At 39.6% G+C, this 23603-nt stretch overlaps 3 protein-coding genes and 4 non-coding genes across 7 annotated transcripts in view; all 7 read left to right on the top strand.

The window, feature by feature from the left end:
* LOC130435372 (F-BAR and double SH3 domains protein 2) overlaps positions 1 to 11652 on the top strand; it is a 55693-nt gene extending 44041 nt beyond the window's left edge. Inside the window, 10 exon segments of the mRNA XM_056765954.1 lie at positions 650 to 734; positions 737 to 753; positions 2785 to 2946; positions 4340 to 4474; positions 6318 to 6401; positions 6952 to 7129; positions 7267 to 7487; positions 7848 to 8019; positions 8141 to 8232; positions 9489 to 11652. Of these exon segments, the coding sequence (XP_056621932.1) occupies positions 650 to 734; positions 737 to 753; positions 2785 to 2946; positions 4340 to 4474; positions 6318 to 6401; positions 6952 to 7129; positions 7267 to 7487; positions 7848 to 8019; positions 8141 to 8232; positions 9489 to 9572 (1230 nt within the window). The 3' untranslated portion in view covers positions 9573 to 11652.
* Positions 11653 to 12053: 401 nt separating this feature from the next.
* Positions 12054 to 19403, top strand: LOC130435127 (NACHT and WD repeat domain-containing protein 2). The gene is made up of 7 exons (XM_056765463.1): positions 12054 to 12220; positions 13291 to 13379; positions 13843 to 13950; positions 14375 to 14581; positions 14660 to 14795; positions 14878 to 15410; positions 15507 to 19403. The coding sequence occupies exons 1-7, from the start codon at positions 12181 to 12183 to the stop codon at positions 19143 to 19145; spliced, it is 4752 nt and encodes a 1583-aa protein (XP_056621441.1). The 5' UTR covers positions 12054 to 12180; the 3' UTR covers positions 19146 to 19403.
* A 305-nt stretch (positions 19404 to 19708) lies between these two features.
* On the top strand, positions 19709 to 23602 carry rps3 (ribosomal protein S3). Its single transcript, XM_056766656.1, has 7 exons — positions 19709 to 19841; positions 20859 to 20989; positions 21088 to 21181; positions 21420 to 21514; positions 21837 to 22024; positions 22993 to 23195; positions 23536 to 23602. Exons 1-6 carry the CDS (start codon positions 19719 to 19721, stop codon positions 23190 to 23192), a joined length of 831 nt encoding a protein of 276 aa, XP_056622634.1. The 5' UTR covers positions 19709 to 19718; the 3' UTR covers positions 23193 to 23195; positions 23536 to 23602.
* Positions 20335 to 20482, top strand: LOC130436196 (small nucleolar RNA SNORD15). The gene has a single exon (XR_008909030.1). It is a non-coding gene; the product is annotated as a small nucleolar RNA SNORD15 (small nucleolar RNA).
* On the top strand, positions 21584 to 21731 carry LOC130436198 (small nucleolar RNA SNORD15). The gene has a single exon (XR_008909032.1). It is a non-coding gene; the product is annotated as a small nucleolar RNA SNORD15 (small nucleolar RNA).
* LOC130436199 (small nucleolar RNA SNORD15) lies at positions 22151 to 22297 on the top strand. Its single transcript, XR_008909033.1, has one exon. It is a non-coding gene; the product is annotated as a small nucleolar RNA SNORD15 (small nucleolar RNA).
* Positions 23315 to 23460, top strand: LOC130436197 (small nucleolar RNA SNORD15). Its single transcript, XR_008909031.1, has one exon. It is a non-coding gene; the product is annotated as a small nucleolar RNA SNORD15 (small nucleolar RNA).
* Position 23603: the final 1 nt, after the last annotated feature.

The raw sequence follows: 23603 nt of genomic DNA, 5'->3' as shown, positions 1-23603 counted from the left end.
AAACCATTTACACACACACTTAAATGGTAATATGGGTATGTTGATGAATCTCACAATGTTGAAAACATTTATTACAGGTACTGTTGACACCCAAACGCTAATGAAAGACAAATACATACACTGTTATCAGAATAAATCTCACTATCATTAAATAAACCCGACATCTCTGCAGATTACAGTTCACCTCAAAATAATAATGAAAATAGATAGGTTGCGTTAAAAAAGTAAACCGTTCATGACAGTTGAGCAGGTTCTCACATACTGTAATGCAGACATTTTACTTTTGAGTTGTGTTTTGTATCTATCAGTTTTCTCATTTGATTCTCATTAACTGGTACAGTAATATTCACTTTTTGACAAAGGTCTCATTCATTGTTATACAAATGTGTCAAAATAAGACCTGATTGCCTTTGTGATTTTTGCATTGAAACATACCCAGAAAATATTATTTACACGTGTTATACATTTTTGAGAAAGTTGTAGTTTTGATTATGATTCACGAAGGAGAATTAGTAAGAAATACTGAGCTCGTGTTCGCTTTCATTGTTAGATGAGCAGTAAATGTGTTCTGGTGATATTTTTGTAGATTATTTGCATAATGAGTTAAATTTATTGAGCTGTTTTACAGTCCTTTGTTTTTTATTGACAGACTCTTGACGAGTGTGAGACGCTCGGGACTCCGACAACAGAACAGAGCCGGAATGAGCTGGAATGCCGAATAGAGGAAGCCAAAGAAAAATCCGTAAAGCAGAGGTGTGTGTTTGTGTGTGTGTGCGACTTTACCTGCAAAACAACAAAATTACATCAAAATTGACTTGTGCATTCTTAGTCTTATTGCTCATTATTAATTTATATCAATATCTTTCATTTTCATCGTTTTTATTAATATTTATAATGTGTGATCTTTTTTTGAACGTCTGTTCACCTCAAAATCAGTCACAGAGAGTGAAAATATCATGCGAATGTTTCATGTTGATTTATGCTTTCTGGTAAATACGTTGAGTACAAAATGCCTGCCCAAAAAATATGTCCAAAGGATTTTGTGTAAAGAAGTGTATCCGAGTATAAAAAGAGAGGCACAAAGTAGTTTTGTTCCAAACATCTCTGTATCGATCAGGTCAGAGTCAGGCTGTCAGACTCTTTTTCATGATCAATACGTCTCTACAATATCCTGTCCTCCTCGCACCCATCACTTTCAGCAGCCACAGCGCCCTCTTCTGGCCCTGCCTGTGACCTCCATCAAAGCTTATATTATAAACTTATATATTATATTTGTCATCATTTACTTCCTCTTATGCTAATTCAAACCTTTAAGACTTTCTGTCTTATGAGTTCTCCGCTTTATTTATTTGATGTCTGCATATCTTAAATATATTATTATTATCCTATTGTTTCTGCTTGACCAGCCACCATATGCTTACATTGTATGAAAAAGGATCTTCAGCTCCAGTCAACACATAGGTTTGAAACAATTTGTAGGTTATGAATTAGCAGTATTTTTATTTCTGTGGAAATTATGCTCTGGGAAGTTATGAATGACATTGATACTAAAATTAATAAACTAAATAAAGCAGATCCTGATGGTGTTATAAAGCACTATCTTTCTTTTTTGATCTTGAATCTCCTGCAGCCACATTGCCTGAATTCACCATTAGTTGTTACAGATCATTAAATATTTAACAGCCCCATTAAGAGCTGATGGGAAAACGAGAGCAAAACAACAGACAGAATAAGCAATGGAACGTGAAGTTCGGCTCCAAACTACAGAAAATCTTCCACTTTAAATAGTTTGAGTTAGTCAACAGATATAACAATTATAATTGGTCTTTAATTGTTTTCTTCCCTTTAGAATTGCTCAAAAATGAAGTTTTGGTTTACAAAGCAAAGCTCATTGTTGGAAATTGATGAGTCTTCAGAATGTTGATTTGCATCTGTGTAAATAATGAGAATTGCTGAAGTGTTGTTGGTGTGTGGACACCTGTAGGCTCCTCTGAGATCACACTGATGGTTTGTTAATGAGAACAGTGATGGAGAAAAGCTCTCCGGCATGTGTGTGGAGCTCTGATGATGAGACGCTCGCATTCCCAGCAGTCTCCTCTCATCCATTATTCTCCCTCTCTGAACATAACTTTCATGACTTTCACCCAAAGTCAAAAGAAATGTCGATATTTTCCATAATGAAAATTAAGTTTTTAAATTAAGAATTTATGCCGGTTTAATCTCCAGAGTCAACATTAAGATCCGTTAGCCTGCGACAAATAGTGGCACAGAAATTACATTATTATTAAGGACGTTATTATTTTTTGCTTCGTGACATGAAAATACTTTCATTGTTTATGATAATATTTCCTTAATTGAAAATAACTTTGTTTCCAGGGAGGAAATAATTGTGTGAATAATGGCTAGTTTCCTTTTAAGTATAATTTATTAGTGCCTTTAAAACATATTTTCATATTGCTTTCTTTTTTTTAAACAAAAATAAAACATTTATGATATCAGCCCCTTTGATTAAAACAGAGTCATCTCTCTCTTTCTCACTCTCTCACTCACTCACTCTATCTCTCTCACTTTCTGACTCACTCTTTCTCACTCTCTCACACACTCAATCACTCTCTCTCCCTCTCTCTCTCTCTCTCTCTCTCTCTCTCACTCTCTCTCCCCCTCTCCCTCCCTCTCCCTCTCTCTCTCTCTCTCCCTCTCTCTCTCTCTCTCCCTCTCTCTCTCTCTCTCTCTCTCACTCTCTCTCCCCCTCTCCCTCTCTCTCTCTCTCTCTCTCTCTCTCAGACGGTAAAGCTGAAGGCTGAAGCTCGTCTGGATCTTCTGCGGCAGGTGGGCGTCTCAGTAGACACATGGTTAAAGAGTGCCATGAATCAGGTGATGGAGGAGTTAGAGAATGAACGCTGGGCATCGCTGCCCACCCTCACTACCCACGACCTCTCTCTTTCAGTGAGTACCTCATTTACACATTATGGGGTGAACAACATTTTCTTTTTTGTTTTGACAATCTTCAATCTGACCAGTGGTGTAGCCTGAGAGTGAAGCATGAGTAAAGGATAAATAATTATTTCTTCATAGTAGATATCTTGTGTTCATACAATAGAAGTCAGTGGGGTTTAGTGTTGTTTGATTATCAACATTCTTCAGAATATCTTCTTTTGTGTTCTGCAGAAGATAGATAGTCAGATGGGTTTGGAGTGACATTAGGATGAGTAAATGATAAAAGACATGTTGTTTCTCTCTGAACTATACCTGGGTACCAGAGTCAAGAACGAGCGACAAAGATGAAGAGAAAGAGACCGAGAAAGTGAGATGCATCTGAAGAGCATTGCATTAGGAAGGTGTTCGTTTCCCAATGAGCGCTTAATAGTTCACAATATATAGTTTGAATGAATTAAATAATCTACCAAAAGGCCTAAATGTAAAAAAGTGTCAAATGTAGAGAGAGAAAGAGAGAGAAGGGAATATAAGAAAAGTTAAAAGTATAGTTCGCCCTAAAATGAAAGTTCTGTCATCATTTACTCGACTTTGAGTGGTTCCAAATCTGTTTAAATTTATTTGTTCTGATATACACAGAGAAAAATATTTGGAAGAAGGCTTTTACTACCATAGTTGGAAAATTGCTTTATGCCTTTCTTTGATCCGTTGAACACAAAAGATATTTTGAAGAATGTCATCGTTGACTACCTTTGTCCTTTTTCCTACTATGGTAGTCAATGGTGGCTAACAACATTTTGGTAACAAGCATTCTTCAAAATATCTTTCTTTGTGTTTATCAAAACATAGAAGTACATGATGACAGAATTTTAATTTTGGGGTGAACTGTCCCTTTAAGAAGGGTGTATTTTAGACTGAAGAAAGCGGGAGAAATGCACGGAAATAAAAAGTAGTTTTCCCGCTGCTGTCTATGGAGGACAAGTGCAGAAAATAGAAATATTATCCACAGGCTTTAAGATAACAATGACCTTACAGTGTTCTCCCACAGCCTCTAATCTCGGTGGTGTTTTATGTCAGCGGTGGGTGTGGCTAATGTCAGCTGACCTTCGATGATTTGCGATCTGTTTTCAACCCTCTTTCACAGTCTCGAGCCAATCAAAGCCGGTTATGTTGGACAGGCATAATGTCTCTGAATGGTCACAGGTATGAGTTTCCGGTGCCTGTGATCAACGCTCTGATGCCACGTTTATACTCAAGGGGACTGTTGTCAGCTGATCAGCTCCTGACCAATGAAATGACCTGCTTTCCACACACCTGCCTGCTTTCAACCTGTGAAACGTTTGCCTCATTTTAAGCGAGTGCAAATAGTTTGTTACCCTAGTCAAAGTGGCATTTGTTTCTGTAGACCACGGTGGATTTGGAGCGAGAGGAAGGAGAGGAACTAGAGGAGAACATGGAAACACATGACGACAGCAGCTCAAGTCCTTCAGGGACCTTGAGGAACTATCCGCTCACATGTAAGGTGCTCTACTCCTACAAGGTAAGAGAAGATGCCAAGGTTCATATAAACCCTGTTAGTCTTTCTTCACAAACATGATGCTGTTTTAAATACCCTGTTGTCGTGGATTTGCTCACATGATTCATTTGAAACGTGAAACTTTCTGAAACATTACTCACTCTTACATTTAAAATACTGAAAAGCCTTTGAATGAGATGTATGGCATTGATTCTTGTCAAATGGACTGAATGGCACCTGATTGAAAATACAATTGCGTCCTGTTTTTCGGGTCTGTGATTCTTTAGATGTGTACAGGTCACTCGGTGTGTCTGTAACAGAATATATAGAAGATTTAATAGACAAATATTATAAATTTCCAAATGCTACCAATACATTTAGCTATTTAACAGCATTCATGTTAAAGGTCCAGTGTGTGACTTTTTGGAGGATTTTTTTACTCTAATCTGACCACATTTTTCAGTAACGCGTAATCTAACGCGTTACTATTTCCAAACCATTAATCAGATTAAAGTTATTTATCCAAGTCACTGTGCGTTACTATTTTTGTCATTTTCCTTAGTAAAACTATTTATTTTTTGCTTTCTTCTTGCAACTCAGGGAGTGAAGTCACGTAGCATTATGCGACAAGTCACGTTTTCAGCATGAGGACAATTCACGTGTAAAAGCCCCTACCACACAGCGACACAAACGTTAACAACAATGGGAGGGAGGAGAGAGATGCGCGTTTCTAGCTGTAAATACAGTCACAAGTTTGTGTCCGCTAGATGACAATATTAAAGTTTGTTGTACTCTCTGTGCTGGCGACTAAGTGCTATCTAGCTTCAAAAACACTACGGCAAATTTGAAGAAACAATTAGAGTCGCAGCACTGCACAGTTCAATTTACAGAGCAAGTCCCACCAGGTGGTGTGAAGCAGAGAGCAGCAGGTCCCCCACCACCAAATGCTGGACTCTGGTGCAAAACCAGTAAGTGGGGGAGACTTGAAGAAGTTGGTCGGGCAGAAACATTGTTGACATTACTGTTAAAAATACACTTCCAATAAAGTGAGTTTTGGCATATCCGATTGTCATTTTATGTTGAGGCAGCGGGGGTGTAGTTACTTTTAAAATCCAGTCATCTGTAAAGTAACTAAGTTACTTTTTAGAGGTATAATCAGTAATCAGATTACTTTTTCAAAGTAACTGTGGCAACACTGTGTAACATACATAACTATGTCTTCGGAGGTGTATAAAGAGACCTAACATGATGAAGCCTTATGTTTTGTTATCGTCGAATGAGCTATTTCTATCTACATACACCGCAGGTCCCCTTGCATGGAATTCACCATGTTGTTTCTACAGTAGCCCGAACCAAAAATCTGGAAACTCTACCCAGTAAAATATTTCAGAGCTTGACATTTACTGGAAAAATGTAGATTCAATATAAAAAGGGACACATCCTTGTGTTTTAGTCTTTTAAAAATGCATTTCAATGCTCGTTTTGTCTCATTGTGGAATTATTAGTCATCCTGAGGCCCCCCTGTTTAGAACCACTGCTCTAAACGGACAAACTGCTCTTTCCTAAATACCTTATCTCATTCGGGAAAGAAGCGTGACGTGACGACCTCTCTTAGACCTCACCACTAGATGCCGCTTAATATGACAGGATGGTCCTTTAAATAAAAGCAATAAAAACAAATGACTTAGATTAGCATGTGTTCCTCCTGGAGTTTATTTTCTCAGTACCTCTGCTCCATAATGTTCTTTATTTTGTAATGTTTGCCCAGTAGGCATAATTAAATTGTTAATAAAATTAAAAATAGTAAATAAATAAAATGTAACTTCATTGATGTAGGTTTTTATCATACTGTCTCACTCTCTTTCAGTCCTCCCAGCCGGATGAGCTAACAATCGATGAGCATGAGATGTTGGAGGTCATAGAAGATGGAGACATGGAGGACTGGGTGAAGGTAAAGCACATGCTTGCTCCTGCAGACGCGGCTTCAACGCCTGCTTTTTATTTCCATAAGTCAATTATATTGTGCGTTCATAGGACACACTCATGAACACACATGAACAGACACTTAATCTTTACCTTCAGAACTCCACTGAATACAAACATTCTAACCGGTTGCATTATCATTAAAGAGTAAATATTTTAGCTTATATTAGGAATATTTTGTGATTCCTACTTTGGATCATGGGGTGTCCAACAACAAGTTTACGTACATAAACTGTCTAAAAACACTTTCGTTTTCCAATAATAGGCAGTTATTGTTACCAAATCACCCCCCGGACTTGAAATTCGAACGACAGACGACTCGTTCGAGTGATTCAGAGTCGACTCCTTTTTCCCCAAGCTAATAACTTTATTGGTTCACTTTCGGCTTTACAACTTGGCAGACTGCTTACATTCACACACAGCAACCTAACACACCGCATGAAACGTGATTTTAAGGACATTGTAATGATTACTCTTTAATGAAAGGTTTTGGACACGTTTTCTTTTTACTTTTCCAGGCGCGGAATAAGTCCGGTCTGGTGGGCTACGTTCCGGAGAAATACCTGCAGTTCCCCACGTCCAACAGCATTCTGAGCATGCTGCAGTCTCTTGCCGCTCTGGACTCGCGGTCACACACCTCAAGTAACTCCACAGAACCCGAGCTGACCTCAGGAAGCTTCAACGGAGACGCCAGCAGTGAGTCTCTCATACAATAAACACTGAGTTGTGTTTGTGTTGATGCCGACGTTTATCTTTGCTTGTGTCTTAAAATTGTTCACACTCAGTAACACCTCTCTCTCTCTCTTCTTGTTTTCTCTTCGTCTCGCTCTCAGTGAGTTTTGCTAAGGCCATGTATGACTATGAGGGTCAGACAGACGACGAGCTGTCCTTCCCCGAGGGCGCCATCATCCGCATCCTCAACAAAGACAACCAGGAGGACGACGGCTTTTGGGAGGGCGAGTTTAACGGGCGAGTGGGTGTCTTTCCGTCCGTGCTGGTGGAGGATCTGACGGCCTCGGAGAACGGAGACTCTCACTGGCTGACGGACGCGCAAGTAAGAAAACTCAAGCTCTCCCCGCTTTGTAAACATTGAAACTCAGTGTTATGTCTGATGTCTGGTATGTGTGACCGGTACAGGCGCGGTTTCTTCCTTCCTGTAATTAGCGTGTTATCAGCCAATGTGCCAAATCTTTGCCTGGTCGACGGAGCGGGGAAGCTATTAGAAGTGCCTGATCAGCTTCCAAAAATTCTTTATCAATTGTTGACATATCGTGCTCTATTTTAAATGTTTTATGACAGAAATACCAAAACAGACCAAATTCCAGAAGAGTTAGTGGTTTATGACAAACCCATATATATGTAATGCTTCCATCTTATTTGAGGGAAACACAAACACACGTTGTGTTGTTCACAGGTGTCACCGTGTCAAAGGCTTCATTCATCTCTTCCTCCTCTGCCGTTATACGATCAGCCTCCCTGCAGTCCGTACATGAGCCCAGAGACAAGCTCCGCCCCCTCCCTGCCCCGCTCGCCGTCCGTCAACGGAGAACACAAACTGCCCGTGCTGCAGAAAGCACCTGTTCACAGTAAGACACGAGTCGCCATCTTCTGTCATCACATCTTGTTTCAATAGCAGATAGACACATTTCTCCAGCTATGAGTCTGAATGTTCTAAATAAATGTGAGACTCTTTTGTGTTTGGTTTAGATCACAGTTCCACCTTAAGTCCAGAGAGTCCGGGTTTCTCCTTACCATTGAGACTCACTCCAGACGGATCCGGGCCTGGCAAACTCAGACCCGTATGTGAACTATAGATTACTATATGATTAGAATGGCTCTTCGTTGTGTGAATGTCTATTTTGTAAATTTACATAAAAATATTAGGGCTGTCAAGAGAAAAGAAAAATTATCTGCGATTAATCGAACATGTACAGTGAAATTAAACATACATTATTTATTTTGTTTAACATGTTTATTTTACATTTTCATTACATTTAGTCATTAAGCGGACGCCTTTTATCCAAAGCGCCTTACAGATGAGGGAAACAATGGAAGCTATTGGAAGCTATATTGTCAATCGATACATTTTTTTTATTAACTAATCACACACAGCTTCGATGTTTTTAAATATACTTTTACATTCTAATAATTTCACATTTTATCTCTGAATAATTTTACAGTAGAATAATTTTATGAATGAAAGCCAACATTCTAGTATTGTTGGCTTTGCAACTGATGTCTTTATTAAATATATTATTTGTTTCTACTAATCAAACCCATTATTATAAGTGTGCCTGTCTAACAGGTAGGAAATATACAAATCAAAACAAACGTCCTTAAACACTTTACAGTCTTTACTGCTAAATACATGAAATACAGAAGAATCCTTATCAAAGCTACAAAATCACCTCGAGTTCTTATATTCTTTTGTTCTTTGATTAAGTTTAGTGAGAGAGTCACAGCAGCACGATTAAGAACGCGGCCCCTTTAAGAGCTGCCGCTGCCGCGCATCTGAATAGTTTAAAGGCCTTTATATGAAAGAGAGCGTAATTATATAATGTAACGTTAGACAATGGTGACAGAATAAATGGATATTGCGTTAATTGCGTTAAATATTTTTAAAGCATTAATCTGAAAAAATGTAGCGCATGCGTTAACACGTTGATGTTGATAGCCCCTAAAAAATATATAATAATGTACCTCAGTGGGATAGTGAAAACTCTGTCAAGATTTACTTGACCTCAAGTTGTTCCAAACATGTATACATTTCTTCGTTCTGTTGAACACAAATAAGATATTTGGAGGAATGTTAGCAACTGGCATTTCTGGAGCATCGACTATCTGATTAAGATGAACTATTATTTTATATTTTATAGTAGATTGATATAAAAGAGTTGTTTATAATATGAACGAGCATTACGATCTATTTGCATTATTACATCGCTTTCATGACAAGCACATTTTTTATTGACGCTCATTTAAATCGTAAATTAAGAATACAGTTTAAAATTGTATTCTGGTAATAGCAATCGAATAACAAACCCTGTGTCTTTAGGTTCGGGCAGCTCCTCCTCCTCCAAAGCAACACCCCCGCAAGCCGGTGGAGAAAACTGAAGAGGTGGAGATCACTCTGGTGTAGAGCTCCGCCCCATTTGGAGAACAACCCCATTTGACCCCCAACCCCTCCCACTGCTCTCTGGAGGGGCGGGGCTTTCTTTATCCCACCTTGTGAGCATCCTTATTTCCCTGAGGGCCGGAGAACAGCATCTCGACGGCATCGCCTCCACTCTTCCTAAAAACACCTACAGAGACTGTTTGGTGCCTTAAAGCGCTTTCATGCCAAACGTTAATCCTTGTATTCGTAATTATTGTACAAAGTTCATAAATCCACTCAACGACAGCAGCATTTACACAAATAGACTGATGAGTAGAAATGAGGATTTTGTAGGTGTTTGTTGATTCGACAGACTTGCACATTCATACCTTCAGCAGGCTTTTCAAAGAGCCGGACATGCAATACTAGGAACGCCGGGAGAATACAGAAGGACGGGAATGTTCGGGGGTCGGTCGGGAATATTAACCATTTACGTGTTTCATGTGTAACAGCACAGTACATTACTGTCGTCATAGGAATGTGTGAGATCGAAGGGACATCTCAAGGAGAAAGGGAACTGTACATACGGTTGGATGAAAAGTGGAAAGAGGGGACGGAGACGAGAGATAGACCGAAGAGAAGAAAGGCGGGTTCCTTTCCTCTTTTCTGCTCTTTCGCCTCCTTCCCCCAGCCGGGATATTTCTCTTTTGTCGTGTTGATCTGAAAAATGTACTAACCTTCAAAACTATATCCTTCCTCAGCTTTTCATTATGAAGACCAGTGTTTGTACGTATTACTAATATTTAGTCCTCAAAAGAACTCGTTGAGACCGATTTAAGGATGTTGTGACGTTTTTGAGCGAAAATGTGTTGACGTGTGTGTGTGTGAGTGTGTGTGATCGGGCGGAACATAATCATTAATATACAGATGAATATACAAATATCAGTTAAAGTGCTTTTTCCAGCCTAACGCATTTCGTCGTTGTATCACCACTGTCCAGAACAACATGAGTTTTCTTTTCTTTTTTTGGCAGTATTTAAATGGGGATGAATCTGTTTGATGTTGTGAGTGAAGGTTCCCTCAGACAAGCACAGAAAAGACTGAAGTGTGACGGAAAGACTGATATGGAGACGTTTTGTTTGAATCTTTTTGTTGTGTCCTAAGTGCATTTCCTCTGTACAGGGGGCAGCTATGTTCTTTTGTTTTTCTTTTGTGGCGTTTCATTGGTACAATTGAAATGCCTGTAATTTACATCATCATGCATTTATCATCTGTAAAGTTCCCCATGTGCATATCTTTTAATGTGTCCCTGCACTTTTCTGGATTCACAGTGCTTTGACTGACCCTTTATTTTATACGGTTTTATTGGTCTTTGTATCCCAGCTGCCTCTCGTCAATGCTAAAGCTGCCCGAGGTTGTGTTATTAATCTTGTACGTGTGATTGGTTATAATTTTACCACACAGTTTTGTAAGAGATATGTTATTCCATAATGTAGACGATGGAAAGAAATTGAAAAAAAAGCTCCATTTTGTGAAATGGTACCATAGTTCTGTTAAGCAAGAACAGGGTGATAATGAAAAGAACTTGAGTGTGTAAGAGTGAGATGTTGTAGAAAAACAAACATTTGTTCGGTAGCCTTTTTTTAATCAGAGCGGAAGATGTTGGAAAATCTTCTCTTTGTTTTCTATTTTCCTCGATCACAGCCTATTTTCTTGTTGATCTCGTTGAGATCTTTTGAATGTTATCAAACTTGTTTTGAAGTTTATGGTTAGAGGTTAAAGCCCATCGTGTCAAAAACTGTTCTCGCCTACAAAAGCAACGCAAATTTAGGATTGTTTTTGACGCTCCCAGTTTTCTTGGCCAGTTTCACATCTTTGAAGCTTCTTCAATAGCATTAGCGGCATAATCTAGTTGTTTTTTTTCAAAGTGTTTTTATTTGCATTTCTTAAATTTTGAAAGTCATTCAGAGCTGCTAGAGAACCGATGGAAAAACAACAATTGACTGTTGCCTGCAGTGACAATATCAGAGAACAGGTGAAAAATATTCTTTCTGCATATTATTAGCTGTAAAATTATTTGTATTTATTGTGTACAAATGTTAAATAAAAAAATTGAGGAAAGTTCCTCTGTTTTGTTGTTGTTGTTTTATGGATATTTGATCAATAAAAACCAACACATGGTCAAATTCTTTTTAAGTTTTGAGTCCTCTTTTACCCTATGAGTGTGTCAATTTCTGACTTTATTCGTCAGCCTTTTGTGAAAGTAGATTTTTGCCTGTGTTGTACATACACTACCCATATGAATCTAAAAGATGCGGCACAAAGGTTTATATATGTTTCTGTTGCTTTTGATGTCCAATAACAATGGCCAGATGGTAATAATTGTTTGTTAGACAATAAACTGCTTATCAAGTAATGCTTTCAGTCTTTTAGTTTTGAAAGGGTGGGCGGTTCTCACAGAATTCCATGTAAATATCAAACATGTTTCCTGTCGGGAAATGAGAGAGAGGGAGAAACAAACAGCGTTCTGACGCTCTCAGAGTAATATGTGTGGATTTCTCACATTGTTAAAGGAGAACAAAATGTTTCATTATGTTCATTTTATGTGGCCACACGCAGTAAATAAGATGTTTTCACTCTGAAGAGAATTCGGATGGCTTGTGTTAAAGTGTATTTGTGCTCCAACCCAGAGGGTATGTATTATCCTTTCGTTTCTTTTTTGTATTTATATCATTTAAATGTGTCCAATGTAGTAAAAATGTGGTGTTTTAATAGGACAATAATGAAAGAGAATGAAGTAGTTAGTTATAGAGGGAAATATTTACGGTCTTTACTGAAAATATTGAATCTTTACATACCCAAAATTCCCAGCAGTTTCTGCACCACTTGGTCTTTCAGTTTATTGGTTAAAGGAATAATTAAAACTAATTATTTCAGGTTATTTGCTCTGAGGAAAGTGGTTTCAAAGGCAGAGCAAATTATTGCATTTGTTTAAAAGGTAATGAAAACAAACACTGCTTTATTTTAGAATGACACATGAATCATGCATAATAACACAAATGTGTATTTAAGCTGGGATGTATTTAAGTCCGGGTACCCCCAGGGGGCCTCCAAAAGCTTGCGAGGGGTCCTCAGAAATGTTCAGGCAAAAAGACAAACATTTAAAAGTCTTCTGAACATTATGATTGTGTTAAGTATTGATCTGCTTTTTTGCTTCACAGATTTTTCCCACCAAAGTTCTTTTTTTACTCTCCAAGTGAAAGCCAACTATTTAAGTTTAGAATCAATATGTTGTCTTCATAATATCATATTTATGTAACAAAGTTTAAAAGTTTCTTTACACTTAAAAATATAGAGGGCTATGTATTTTGAAATGGGGGTCCCACACAAAAGGTTTGTTTTTATTTTGTGGTCCTTGGCATCATAAAGTTTGAAATCCCTGCATCTTTAAAAGTTGCTTTCTCATGGCGCTGTACAACACATGAAGCACAACAATGTAAATCAACACATAATGATGACATTACAACACACTAGAAACATAAAATAAATAAAAAGCCAGCCTAAAATAAATAGTTTGTATTTATACAGTAATTGATGGGGAGAGCCAAGTAGCATGACTTCTGTCAATGCTGTCAAATGTAGATGCCTTAATAACATAGATTTTGTATTTAAAAGGTAGTTGATTCTAACCTTTTTGGTGTTGATCAATAAACTATCATGGGATGTGAGCCTGTAAAGAGTGAACTGTATATTCATCTTTCAGAATCTGTGGTTGAGAGGAGGTTATTAAGAGGGAAGACCTTCCCTAAACTGAGAGAATACTGCAGACGCACATATGGAGTTGACTTCAGGGTGAGAAAACATTTGACGCAACATCTGTTTAACAAATTCAATTCCTCCAGAGTTCAAGTTTTTTTCTGCAAAGAATTTTTATTTGTTTTTCTTTCTGTTTTACAAGAACAAATGATTTTGCAACAAGCTATTGTGTTGAAATCAAGGCGTATGAATAAATAATGTGTATCTCTTTTATTGGTGCAGTGAGCATTTAACAGACCCCTTGTCGCCACGATAATCAAAACATAATGAATTATTTATTATGGGCTTGATCCAAATACGGGACAGCATGGCCTGTATTGTCCATTACCTTTGAAAAGCCTTATGTCTTTTTAATCTATGACCCATGTTGAGCTGTGGTGATGTGATGAGTCATTTTGACTGAGGTTCATGTCTTTTTCTAATCTATCCTTTGTGTTAAAGTGCAGTTAACTGTCAATTTGGTTCAGATTGTGTTCTAAGCAGTGCTGACTGTCTGCAGGTTATTGATCCTTATGAACCGACAGATCCCACCAACTGGCCTTCACAGCAGAGACGCATGCAGATGTTGGATAACTGCAGAATAAACTCTCTGGGCCCTTTCTTTGTGGTAAAATTGTTGTTTGTAAAAATTACTTTCAGATTTCTTGTTCAGTTTTTTTCCCATCTAGTAGCACATCACATTAGCAATGCCAAGGTCACAGGTTCCAATCTCAGAGCATGCACACATGGTTAGGAAAATATGGACATTTTTAATTTAATATAAACTGTTAGGTTTGTCCTTATTAAAAAAAAGATTGTGATATCATAATGTTTAACTTAATTTTACTGTAAATTACTTGTACTGTAAATTACTTGTTTCAAAAATAAATGAAACTGCAATCTTAAAAATGTTGGGTTGTTAGAACAACCCACCATAGATTAATGTATGACCCAACAATTGGTTTTGTCCATATTTTACCAAACATGGGTTGAAAACAACATTTCTTGAGATTAAACAAATATAAATGTGAATGTTTTCTCTTTCATCTGAGGGGTTGGTTGGTGAACAGTACGGAGATGCATGTTTGCCTGAGCAGATAGAAGCTTCAGAGTTCCAGAGTCTTCTGCAGACCTGCCAGCGCATGAATCTAAAGAGTGAAATCCTGGAGAGATGTTACCAGAGGGATGAGAACGTCATACCTCCCTCATTTTGTTTGGTGCTCAATCCGTCAGAACACACTAAACCTCATTCTATCCTGGCAAGAAACTTGTTTTACATTATTGGAGTACAAAAGCAAGTTTCAATCTACCTTACATCCTTAATTTCTCATCATTAGACCAAGAATCCAATCGAGGAGAAGACCTGCTCTGAGATGCTTTGTGAGCTGAGAAGGATCCTTCAAGATGTCGTGTCCCAGTGCGTCCAAGAGGACACAATAACACATGACGCTGCTCAGAAATATTTTCGGTCGGGTAAGTCAGTGTCACCCTATGTCTCATTACTACATAGATGTACTTCTAAAAGCGATCTAATGTGAGATTTTTGTGTCAACAGCCATTGAGAATGACATCCGATATGCACATGAAGACCGTTCCAACAACAATAAAGCAAGATCTCTTTGTTACGTTCATAAAATAAGCATCCAAAGAAAACCAAGAGGATTCTCTCCAAAGGATCCGGCCCAGTCAGATCGACTGTCCAAACTACGAGATCACTTTCTACCAAGTTTTGTTGCTTCTCATAAAGCCCTGGTGTATACCACCACCACAGAATGCAGTGATCGGGATGGTTACACACCTGAGATGAGACTCAATTTTGCTGTTGGTCTGAGAGAGCAGCTGCAAGTGGATCTTAAACATCTCATTGACGGTGCCTTCTCAAAGGAAAAGTTGGGTTGTAATTCTCTGGGCGATGAATGGGCCCAGAAAGACTTGCGCTGCATCTTTTCTTCTTTTTACAGAATTGACCGTCCAGAAATCAATCATGTTAAATCATACCTAGAGGAGAAAAACACAACATTTCCCTTTGTACTCACTGGAAGAGCGTGCTCAGGCAAAAGTGTGCTGCTGGCTCACTGTGCAAGTCAGGTATCTCCCAAAAACTATTTTACTTAAATTTGACAAATATGAAATGTTACTTGTGTGAATATCCTATGACGCTAATGTGGCATTTCCTGTTTACAGGCATCTATGTGGTTAGAGCACCTGGATCCTGTGATCATTGTGAACTTCATAGATATCAACTGCTCCCTGAGACAGCTTCTCAAAGACATTAGTCAACAGATTGAACCAAGTAATTCTGTCAATAATGTCCTTCAACTAAAAGAAAACGTCAACAGGCTCCTAACCACAAGCTCGTCCAGAAATCCTCTAGTGCTCCTGATAGACGGACTTGACCAACTACCAAATACTGCTGAACCACTTGACTTCAAATGGCTTCCCAAAGTTTTACCTCCAAATGTAAAAGTTCTCATGTCCATCACCACAGACAGGCCTGACATTATTTCTACTCTAAAGACGTATTACCAAGATACAGCCCTGTTCTGCGAGCTACAACCGGTGGAAGGTAAAAGCTGTAACCAGTTACTAACAACACTTCTACAGGCAAGCAACAGGAAAATCACTTCAGGCCAACAGATGTATGTGAATCAGGCTTTAAAGGAATGCCCTGTTCCGTTATATGTGCATCTTCTTCACAAACAGGCAAGCCTCTGGAGGTCAGATCTCGAGGTAACAAAGAACAGTCTGGTACGAGGGGTCCTTAATAACATTGAGTTGATGTTTGATCATCTCGAGTGGAAGCACGGCAGTACCATAGTTTCCAAAGTGTTAAGCTACATTACCTTAGCCAGATATGGCCTGAGCCCGGCTGAACTGACTGATGTTCTCTCTTGTGATGATGAAGTTCTTGCCTCTTTCCTTCCATCAGATGACTGCATACCACTTATGTTAAGGGTGCCTGAGATTTTGGTGGAAAGTCTTCTTTTGGACCTTGAAGAGTTTCTAGTGCTGAGGAACATTTTGGGTACCCAAGTTCTTTTCTGGATCAGCGGAGACTTCCCTTGGATCGTACGCAAGAGGTACCTGTGTTCAGCAGAAATGTGTGAGAGCATACATCATGTTCTGGCATGCTATTTCAGTGGATCTTGGGCAAATGGCACAGCAAAACGTTTGATAATCAACGAAGACTCGGAAACGCCATCTTCAGATATTTACATTGACCGACAAGTGCCAAGTCAACCCTGGAAGTCCACTCCCACGATTGTGTCAGAAAAAATATGTGCCAATCGGAGAAAACTTCTTGAACTTCCATTCCATCTGTTGAAAAGCGGAAGGATCAATGAGCTAGGTAACCAGATGACATGTCAGGAATACCTCCAGGCGACGTTTCTTGCAAAGCTGTCCGATGACCTGTTCCTATGGCTTGAGAAGGCATCTCAACTGGAAACTCACAGGAACCTTAAGCTCCTTAACATCATCTTGCGATCGTCTTATTGTCTTGTGAATGTCAACCCAGCTGACCTGCCAACAGTACTTCAGGCCAAACTCTTCCCTTTTCTGAGTGTTTTGCCATCATTGGATGACTGTGTTCATCAAGGCCTATCTGGTGGTGTGATTGTAAAAAACGAGGTGTATACGGTTTTATCCTCAGTTCCTTCAGTCCCTTATACTCACCATACACTGCAGGAGTCAGAAGCTTTCCAGGTAACGCACACAGCCGGATCTGATGTGGGCTCTGTGGTGGTTGTATTGGAGAATGGTGCTGCTTGGGTTTATGGTGATGGCTTATTTGAGGGCTTCAAACTTCCCCAGTCATCCGAGTTGCAGTTCACAAGTGTCCTTAGCTCTGGAAGTACTTTTCTTCTAACTTCCCATTGTGGTAAACTTGTGTTGTGGGATGTAAAAGTTGACACACAACCTCAGGAAGTTAGAATCCAAGAAAAGGGTAAAAACGTCATTCCTGGTGGTGCTTTGGTGTTTGGGGACAAATTGATTGTGTGGTGGAAGAGAGAAAGCACTGTCAGTATATTTGTTAAAAGAGAGAAACATGCCCAACTGCAATGCACTGATGAGATAACATGCGTATCATGTTCAGAAGATGGTGATATTATTTACTGTGGACAGAAGAAAAGCTCTGTGATGATATTTGACTTGCCCAATAACAAGCTTCTAGCTACTTTCATCTGTCCAGAAGAATTGCCAATAATTGACATGATTCTTTCTAAAAATGAAGGAATAATGACATGCGTAGACAAAGCTGGTAACGTGTTTGTTTGGAACCTCGAGATTATAGAAGAGCCAGTTCTGATTAAACTTTTAACCCGCAGAACCAAGGGAAAGGTGTTGAACACAGACCACACGAAGACCGACCTTCTCCTGATTTGTAAAAAGCAACAAATAGAATTTATTGACATTGATCAAATGGAAGTCCTTGACCAATTCAATCCCCCAAAAGGTAAAACAATTAAGCAAGCGATAATGGATGATGACTCGCACTTTATCATTGCTTTGCTGGATAACTGCCCATTTCTGCTAGTGTGGAACCGTGTTAATGGGCAGTGTGTGTCGAGTCTGGACACTGTTACCTGTCAAGCAAATAAACTTCTGAAATGTGGACCTCACCTGGCAGCCATCACAAATGCTAATGTTCTTATTTGGGACATGGACCTCATCACCGCTTCAGCATTGGCACCAAAATCAGGTAGGAGAGTAGAAACCGTGCTGGTGGGATTGCACGGAGAAAGCTGTTATTCTGCAGATGGCTCGGAGCTTGTGTGGAAGTGGGTGGTCTCTAGTGGCAAGGTAGAAGAGCACTTTCTTCATCACGGTTCAGTGCAGTCCATGTCTATCTCTGCAGATGGTGATTATCTGGTGACTATAGCAACAGGAGACATCTATGTGTGGAACACTAACAGTGGGGAAAACATTTACAGGATCGCTGGGAGTCATGCAGTCAACATTCTAATAACGCCCAAGGGTTATTCTGGAGTTGCTTTGTCAGAAAAGGGACCATCTAGGGTGTGGAAACTGCCGAGTGGAAAGGTGGTTTGTAGCATTCATACCGACCTCAAGAATGCCATCATTTCTCCAGAGAGCACCTTCCTTTTAGGTCTGAATGGTGGAGACCTCCTGGCTATGAGTCTTTGGTCTGGTGATGTTTGCAAAAGCTTCTGTTGTCCTGATGAATCAGATGTTAATGCTTTTCATCCTCTGCCTGACCATCCAGATTTTGTGGTTGTTGTTTCAGCTTCAGGTGCTTTGTACACTTGGAGGTTAACAGAAGACACTGTTTGCCATCAACTGCAGCTGCCAAACTCTTTGTTGTGCCAACCTGAGGTCTTCAGACTGTCATCAGATGGTGGATATGCCATACTCTCTGTTGCTGCATCCAAAATAAACCTCTTGGATCTTTCCAACAGTAAGCTCTGCTCTTTAAGAACCATTGGACCTCTACAGAAGCCGCTGTATGTAGGAGTTTCTGGACAGTATGTTGTATATGTATGTTACTCTTCTCAGGAGTGTCAGAATGCGTACTGTGATCTTCATGAAAAGCCAATGTTGGTAGTCATACGTATGACAGATGGTGAAACTGTAGGCAGGTTCTACCTGTGTAAGAACATTTCTGCTCTAACCGTGTCAGAGAATTTGTTTGTGTATGTGGGGTTTGAGGATGGATCTGTTGGGATTTATGCTGTTAACGAAAGGTGGAAAAGGTTTGGTCAAAGCCCAGAACTTTTGTGTCCATTGGATAAGCCATTGGTAAGGTCATCTCTATTAAATCCTAACATAACCTGGGTTGATTTGGCCTCTGAATTTTTCTAAACTAGACCTAGATCTAGCATTTAATGTTATGCTCACAGCATGGTTTCCTTCTAACAATATAATGTAATTTAACATGGTTGTCTGAATCTAATCTATATTACAGCACATATAGATTTTTTTATTATTTTGTATAAATGCATCCAGAATAGCATTGCAGACTCTACTTGATTTTGCTTCATATACGTTGGATGAAAGTGTCTGCTAACACGTATATTGTAAACATAATAGTGCATTTAATTTTGCAGTGTGAAGATGAATTTCAAGAACATTGTTATGACTGAAATCTTAAGTGAAAAAGTGTTTTTCATAAAATAAAATATTTAAAATAGCATAGAGTGTGTTATTTTAAGTTTTGTACACTTTTGGACTTTTTAGAAAACACAAAGGTTATATATAAAATGTCAAATGAAATGCTCGTAATCTCAAAACACAGATGAAACCGTATTCAAAGGCGTTGATCGAACGGCTATAATTGTTTTTATTTATTTACGCAAAATTCTGTTGTTTTATCAAAGATATATCGCCGCATAAACCGTGTCGGTAAAGAGTGTAACAGCTAAGACTACAATCCCCATGACCACATCAGGTCATACGGAAGTAATTCTTTGCGATAAATCTTGTTCCGCTTTTCTGTTCATTCCTTTCCTGTCTGCGGCCTCCGTCAAGATGGCGGTCCAAATCTCTAAGAAGAGAAAGGTTGGTACGAATTTCACCCAAAACATGCTTATTAAAGAGCAGAGTTGAGAAATATGAGCGGTGTATAACAACAATGATCCGTCGTTATAGTTGTAAAAGTTCAGATGATGGTTTTGTAGAGCAGTAAAGAGCGATTGATCCGGATTCAGGCGTCAGCGAATCTGAGGTAAAACATGGCAGATGAAGCAGACGCCGCGCGCACTAGATTCATAATTGCAGAATGCTAGTTAAAACATTCTTATAATAAAATACATTTTCTATGTATGTTTTTGAAAGCTAGCTTTAATGTTGTTGTTGTTAGAAAACGACACTTAATTTTGGTGTGTCCGGGTGTTCCGAGACTCATGTCAGATGTCGGTCACAATTCAGATGTTACTCAGCATTAAGTTGATTAAAGCCTTAACTAGCATAACCGAATTGTTTTATTAAACATTTTTGTAGGTTAAGTGGCATATGCAATGGAAACCATAAGAATGCATTCAGTGTGAATTTCCCTCAGTGATGATACGATGACGAGTCGGAAAAGGACCGGTTCTGTTCGAGGATTCTGGGTTAGGTGCACGTTCTGTGCTTCTGGATGCAGGTCCTCAAAGCAGAGGGTCCTCTTTGCTTGAAGACATCGAGGCATTTGTCTGAGAGGGATAGAAAACGACATTAAGTTTTAGTGTTTAATGTAAAGTTGAAGTGTCAGGGGGTTCAAATGTTAGTCTCTTTTCAGATGGTGTGTAGCACAAAATTGAGCTTCCTTTGCAGAAATATCACAGATTTTAAATTGTGATTACCCTGCTGAACATATAAATAATTACAAAAATTCAGACTGGAACCAATAGAACACTTATACAGGAAAGACTTTAAAATGTACTGGCATAAAAGAATGACGTGATTGTTTAAATAGTTATTGTGCCATATTCAATGTAAACCCTAAGAATTTGTGTTATTTTCCTTTCAGTGTTGTCTATTCAGTGATTCTCTCATACAGTTTGTGCAATAATGACATTCATGTGTACTGTTTTACAGTTTGTATCAGACGGAGTCTTCAAAGCCGAGCTGAATGAGTTCCTGACCCGAGAGCTGGCTGAGGACGGATACTCCGGCGTGGAGGTTCGTGTCACACCAACAAGAACAGAGATCATCATCCTAGCTACCAGGTGAGGAACATTGCATTTCAAATCTTGAAATTTGCGCTTGAACAAACTGATATTGGTTGTTCGTCCACACTCGTAACTAACCGATTGGCATCTTTCAGAACTCAGAATGTCCTGGGAGAGAAAGGCCGCCGTATTCGTGAACTTACTGCTGTGGTTCAGAAGCGTTTCGGCTTCCCCGAAGGAAGTGTTGAGGTAGGATGATACTTATGGTCACTGTCCACCTTGAACAAAATGGTGGTAGATTATGTCTAGTCCTAGTCTAAATTGTTTTGGATATGTTTGTCCGTGTGAAACACCCAAAGAGTAATTTTGAAGAATCTTCTTGCTGTTATTTTCTGCGGTCATCAGTGACTGTCTGTCAAACAACTTAACGCCACAAGTCATGTAATGAGTCATAGATTCTGAGTTCTATTGCATTATTTTTTTGTAGCTCTATGCTGAGAAGGTCGCCACCCGTGGTCTGTGTGCCATCGCTCAGGCAGAGTCACTGCGCTACAAGCTGCTCGGCGGTCTGGCTGTCCGTAGGTGAGCTCCTTTCCCAGCATGCTCAGTGTCGTAACATGCACTTGGCTGCTTCCATGCAGTTTAAGCTCCCTTCAGTGATGATACGATGACGAGTCGGAAAATGACCCTTCTGTCTGAGGATTCTGGGTCAGATCCACGTTCTGTGTGTCTGGCTGCAGGTTCTCAAGACAGAGAGTCCTTATTGCTTGAAGACATAAGAGGCATTTGTCTGAGAGGGGTAGAAAGCGAGCAATGTTGTTTTTCATAGTTATGAAGCTGGATAGTGTCTGAATCCCTTGAATTTCTTTGCATTTGTAATTTATCGTGTTTGTTCTCTCTCCAGGGCCTGCTATGGTGTGCTGCGTTTCATCATGGAGAGCGGAGCCAGGGGTTGTGAAGTTGTTGTCTCTGGTAAGCTGAGAGGTCAGAGAGCCAAGTCCATGAAGTTTGTGGATGGCCTGATGATCCACAGCGGAGACCCTGTTAACTACTACGTTGATACGGCTGTCCGTCACGTTCTGCTTAGACAGGGTGAGTAACAGCAAAAAAAACCTTTCATTTATCATCTCTAAGATGGCAAGAGCCGTTGATTGACCAGTTTAGTGGTGCCTTATTGTATACTGGTGGGCTCCTGTTGTGGTGTTTAGCTCACATTCCCTTCAGTGATGATACGATGACGAGACAGATGGGGGGGCCGTCTCTGAGGATTTCTGGGTCAGGGTCACGTTTTGTGCCTCAGGCTTAAGTTCCTCAGAGGTGTGTGTCCTTTTATATTGAAGACATCGAGGCATTTGTCTGAGAAGGGTCTGTTGTTAATTTCAAATCCTTTAATTGTATGTGCATTCTTTTGTCATTTTGGTTTGATCCCATTGACACCAAACCATTACTGGTTTGTAAACACCTAATGCCTGTGGTATGCTACTTTTTATTAAATGCACGCCCTGCAAAGTTTATGTCCTGACTCGTGCGTGCATTATGACATATTGCAATACCTCTTCTGTCCTATCTTGAGTCAGTGGTCCCAGGACATGGTTGCCACCTGGTGGTCAGACTAATTATTGCAAGAAATGGAGTGAGCATGAGTGACCTGTATGCCAGGTAACTTCTGGTGGTGCCATTCAGATGATGAAATTTGACACGCGCACTGTCCCTCACTTATGCATAAAAAGGAACCATACCTCAGCCTTAATCTAGCAGTGTCTGTGGCATCAAAAACATCTTTCTTCAGTGATGATAAAATAAACCAGACTTGGAGTGTTTCAAAAGAGTCTTTGTTCGTTTCCGTACATCGGTCTTTGATTCTTCATAGCAGTGTGAAGATCTAGAAGCGTTAGTCTGAGAAGGCTTCTGAATGTGGTGTTTGTATAAAAATGAATCTAGATGTTAAACTTGTGAGACCTTAAATAGGCTGCTGTAGTCGTTAAATCACAACAGGTTGTCGATTTGACATGTAATTTGATTAGAATAATACTTAAATTTTGTCATCTACCTGTTCATAGGTGTGCTTGGAATCAAGGTGAAAATCATGCTGCCCTGGGACCCCAGCGGTAAGATCGGTCCTAAGAAGCCCCTCCCTGACCACGTCAGCATTGTGGAGCCCAAAGACGAGGTTCTTCCCACCACCCCGATTTCTGAACAGAAGGGAGCCAAGCCTGAGGTTCCCGTGATGCCACAGGGAACTCCAGTGCCGACTGCATAAATGGTATGATCAGGAAGCACCATTCAGGGGACTAGTTATGAACTTAGTTAGGTGTGGTAGTTGTGCCGTAAACTACGATTGGGCTCAGTCGCTATATTAGGGTGACCTGATGTTCACATTCCCTTCAGTGATGAGACGATGACGAGACAGATGGGGGCCCGTCTCTGGGGATTTCTGGGTCAGAGACACGTTTTGTGCCTCTGGCTTTAGTTCCTCAGAGATGAGTGTCCTCTTAGTTTGAAGACATCGAGGCATTTGTCTGAGAAGGTTTATCATTTTGTTGTGTGACTGAATGATGTTTGGCAGTTCTGTCGTTTTAACAAGATGTTTGTTTTTCTCACAGGTTCAGCAGACACTGATGGAAGTTCTACAATTTTCTGTATAAAAAATAAATAAAGGGGTAAAAACAAT

Source organism: Triplophysa dalaica, chromosome 14 (genome assembly GCF_015846415.1).
Source record: "Triplophysa dalaica isolate WHDGS20190420 chromosome 14, ASM1584641v1, whole genome shotgun sequence".
NCBI lineage: Eukaryota > Metazoa > Chordata > Actinopteri > Cypriniformes > Nemacheilidae > Triplophysa > Triplophysa dalaica.
The sequence above is the reverse complement of the archived record's forward strand: the minus strand, read 5'-3'. Positions and strand labels throughout refer to the sequence as shown.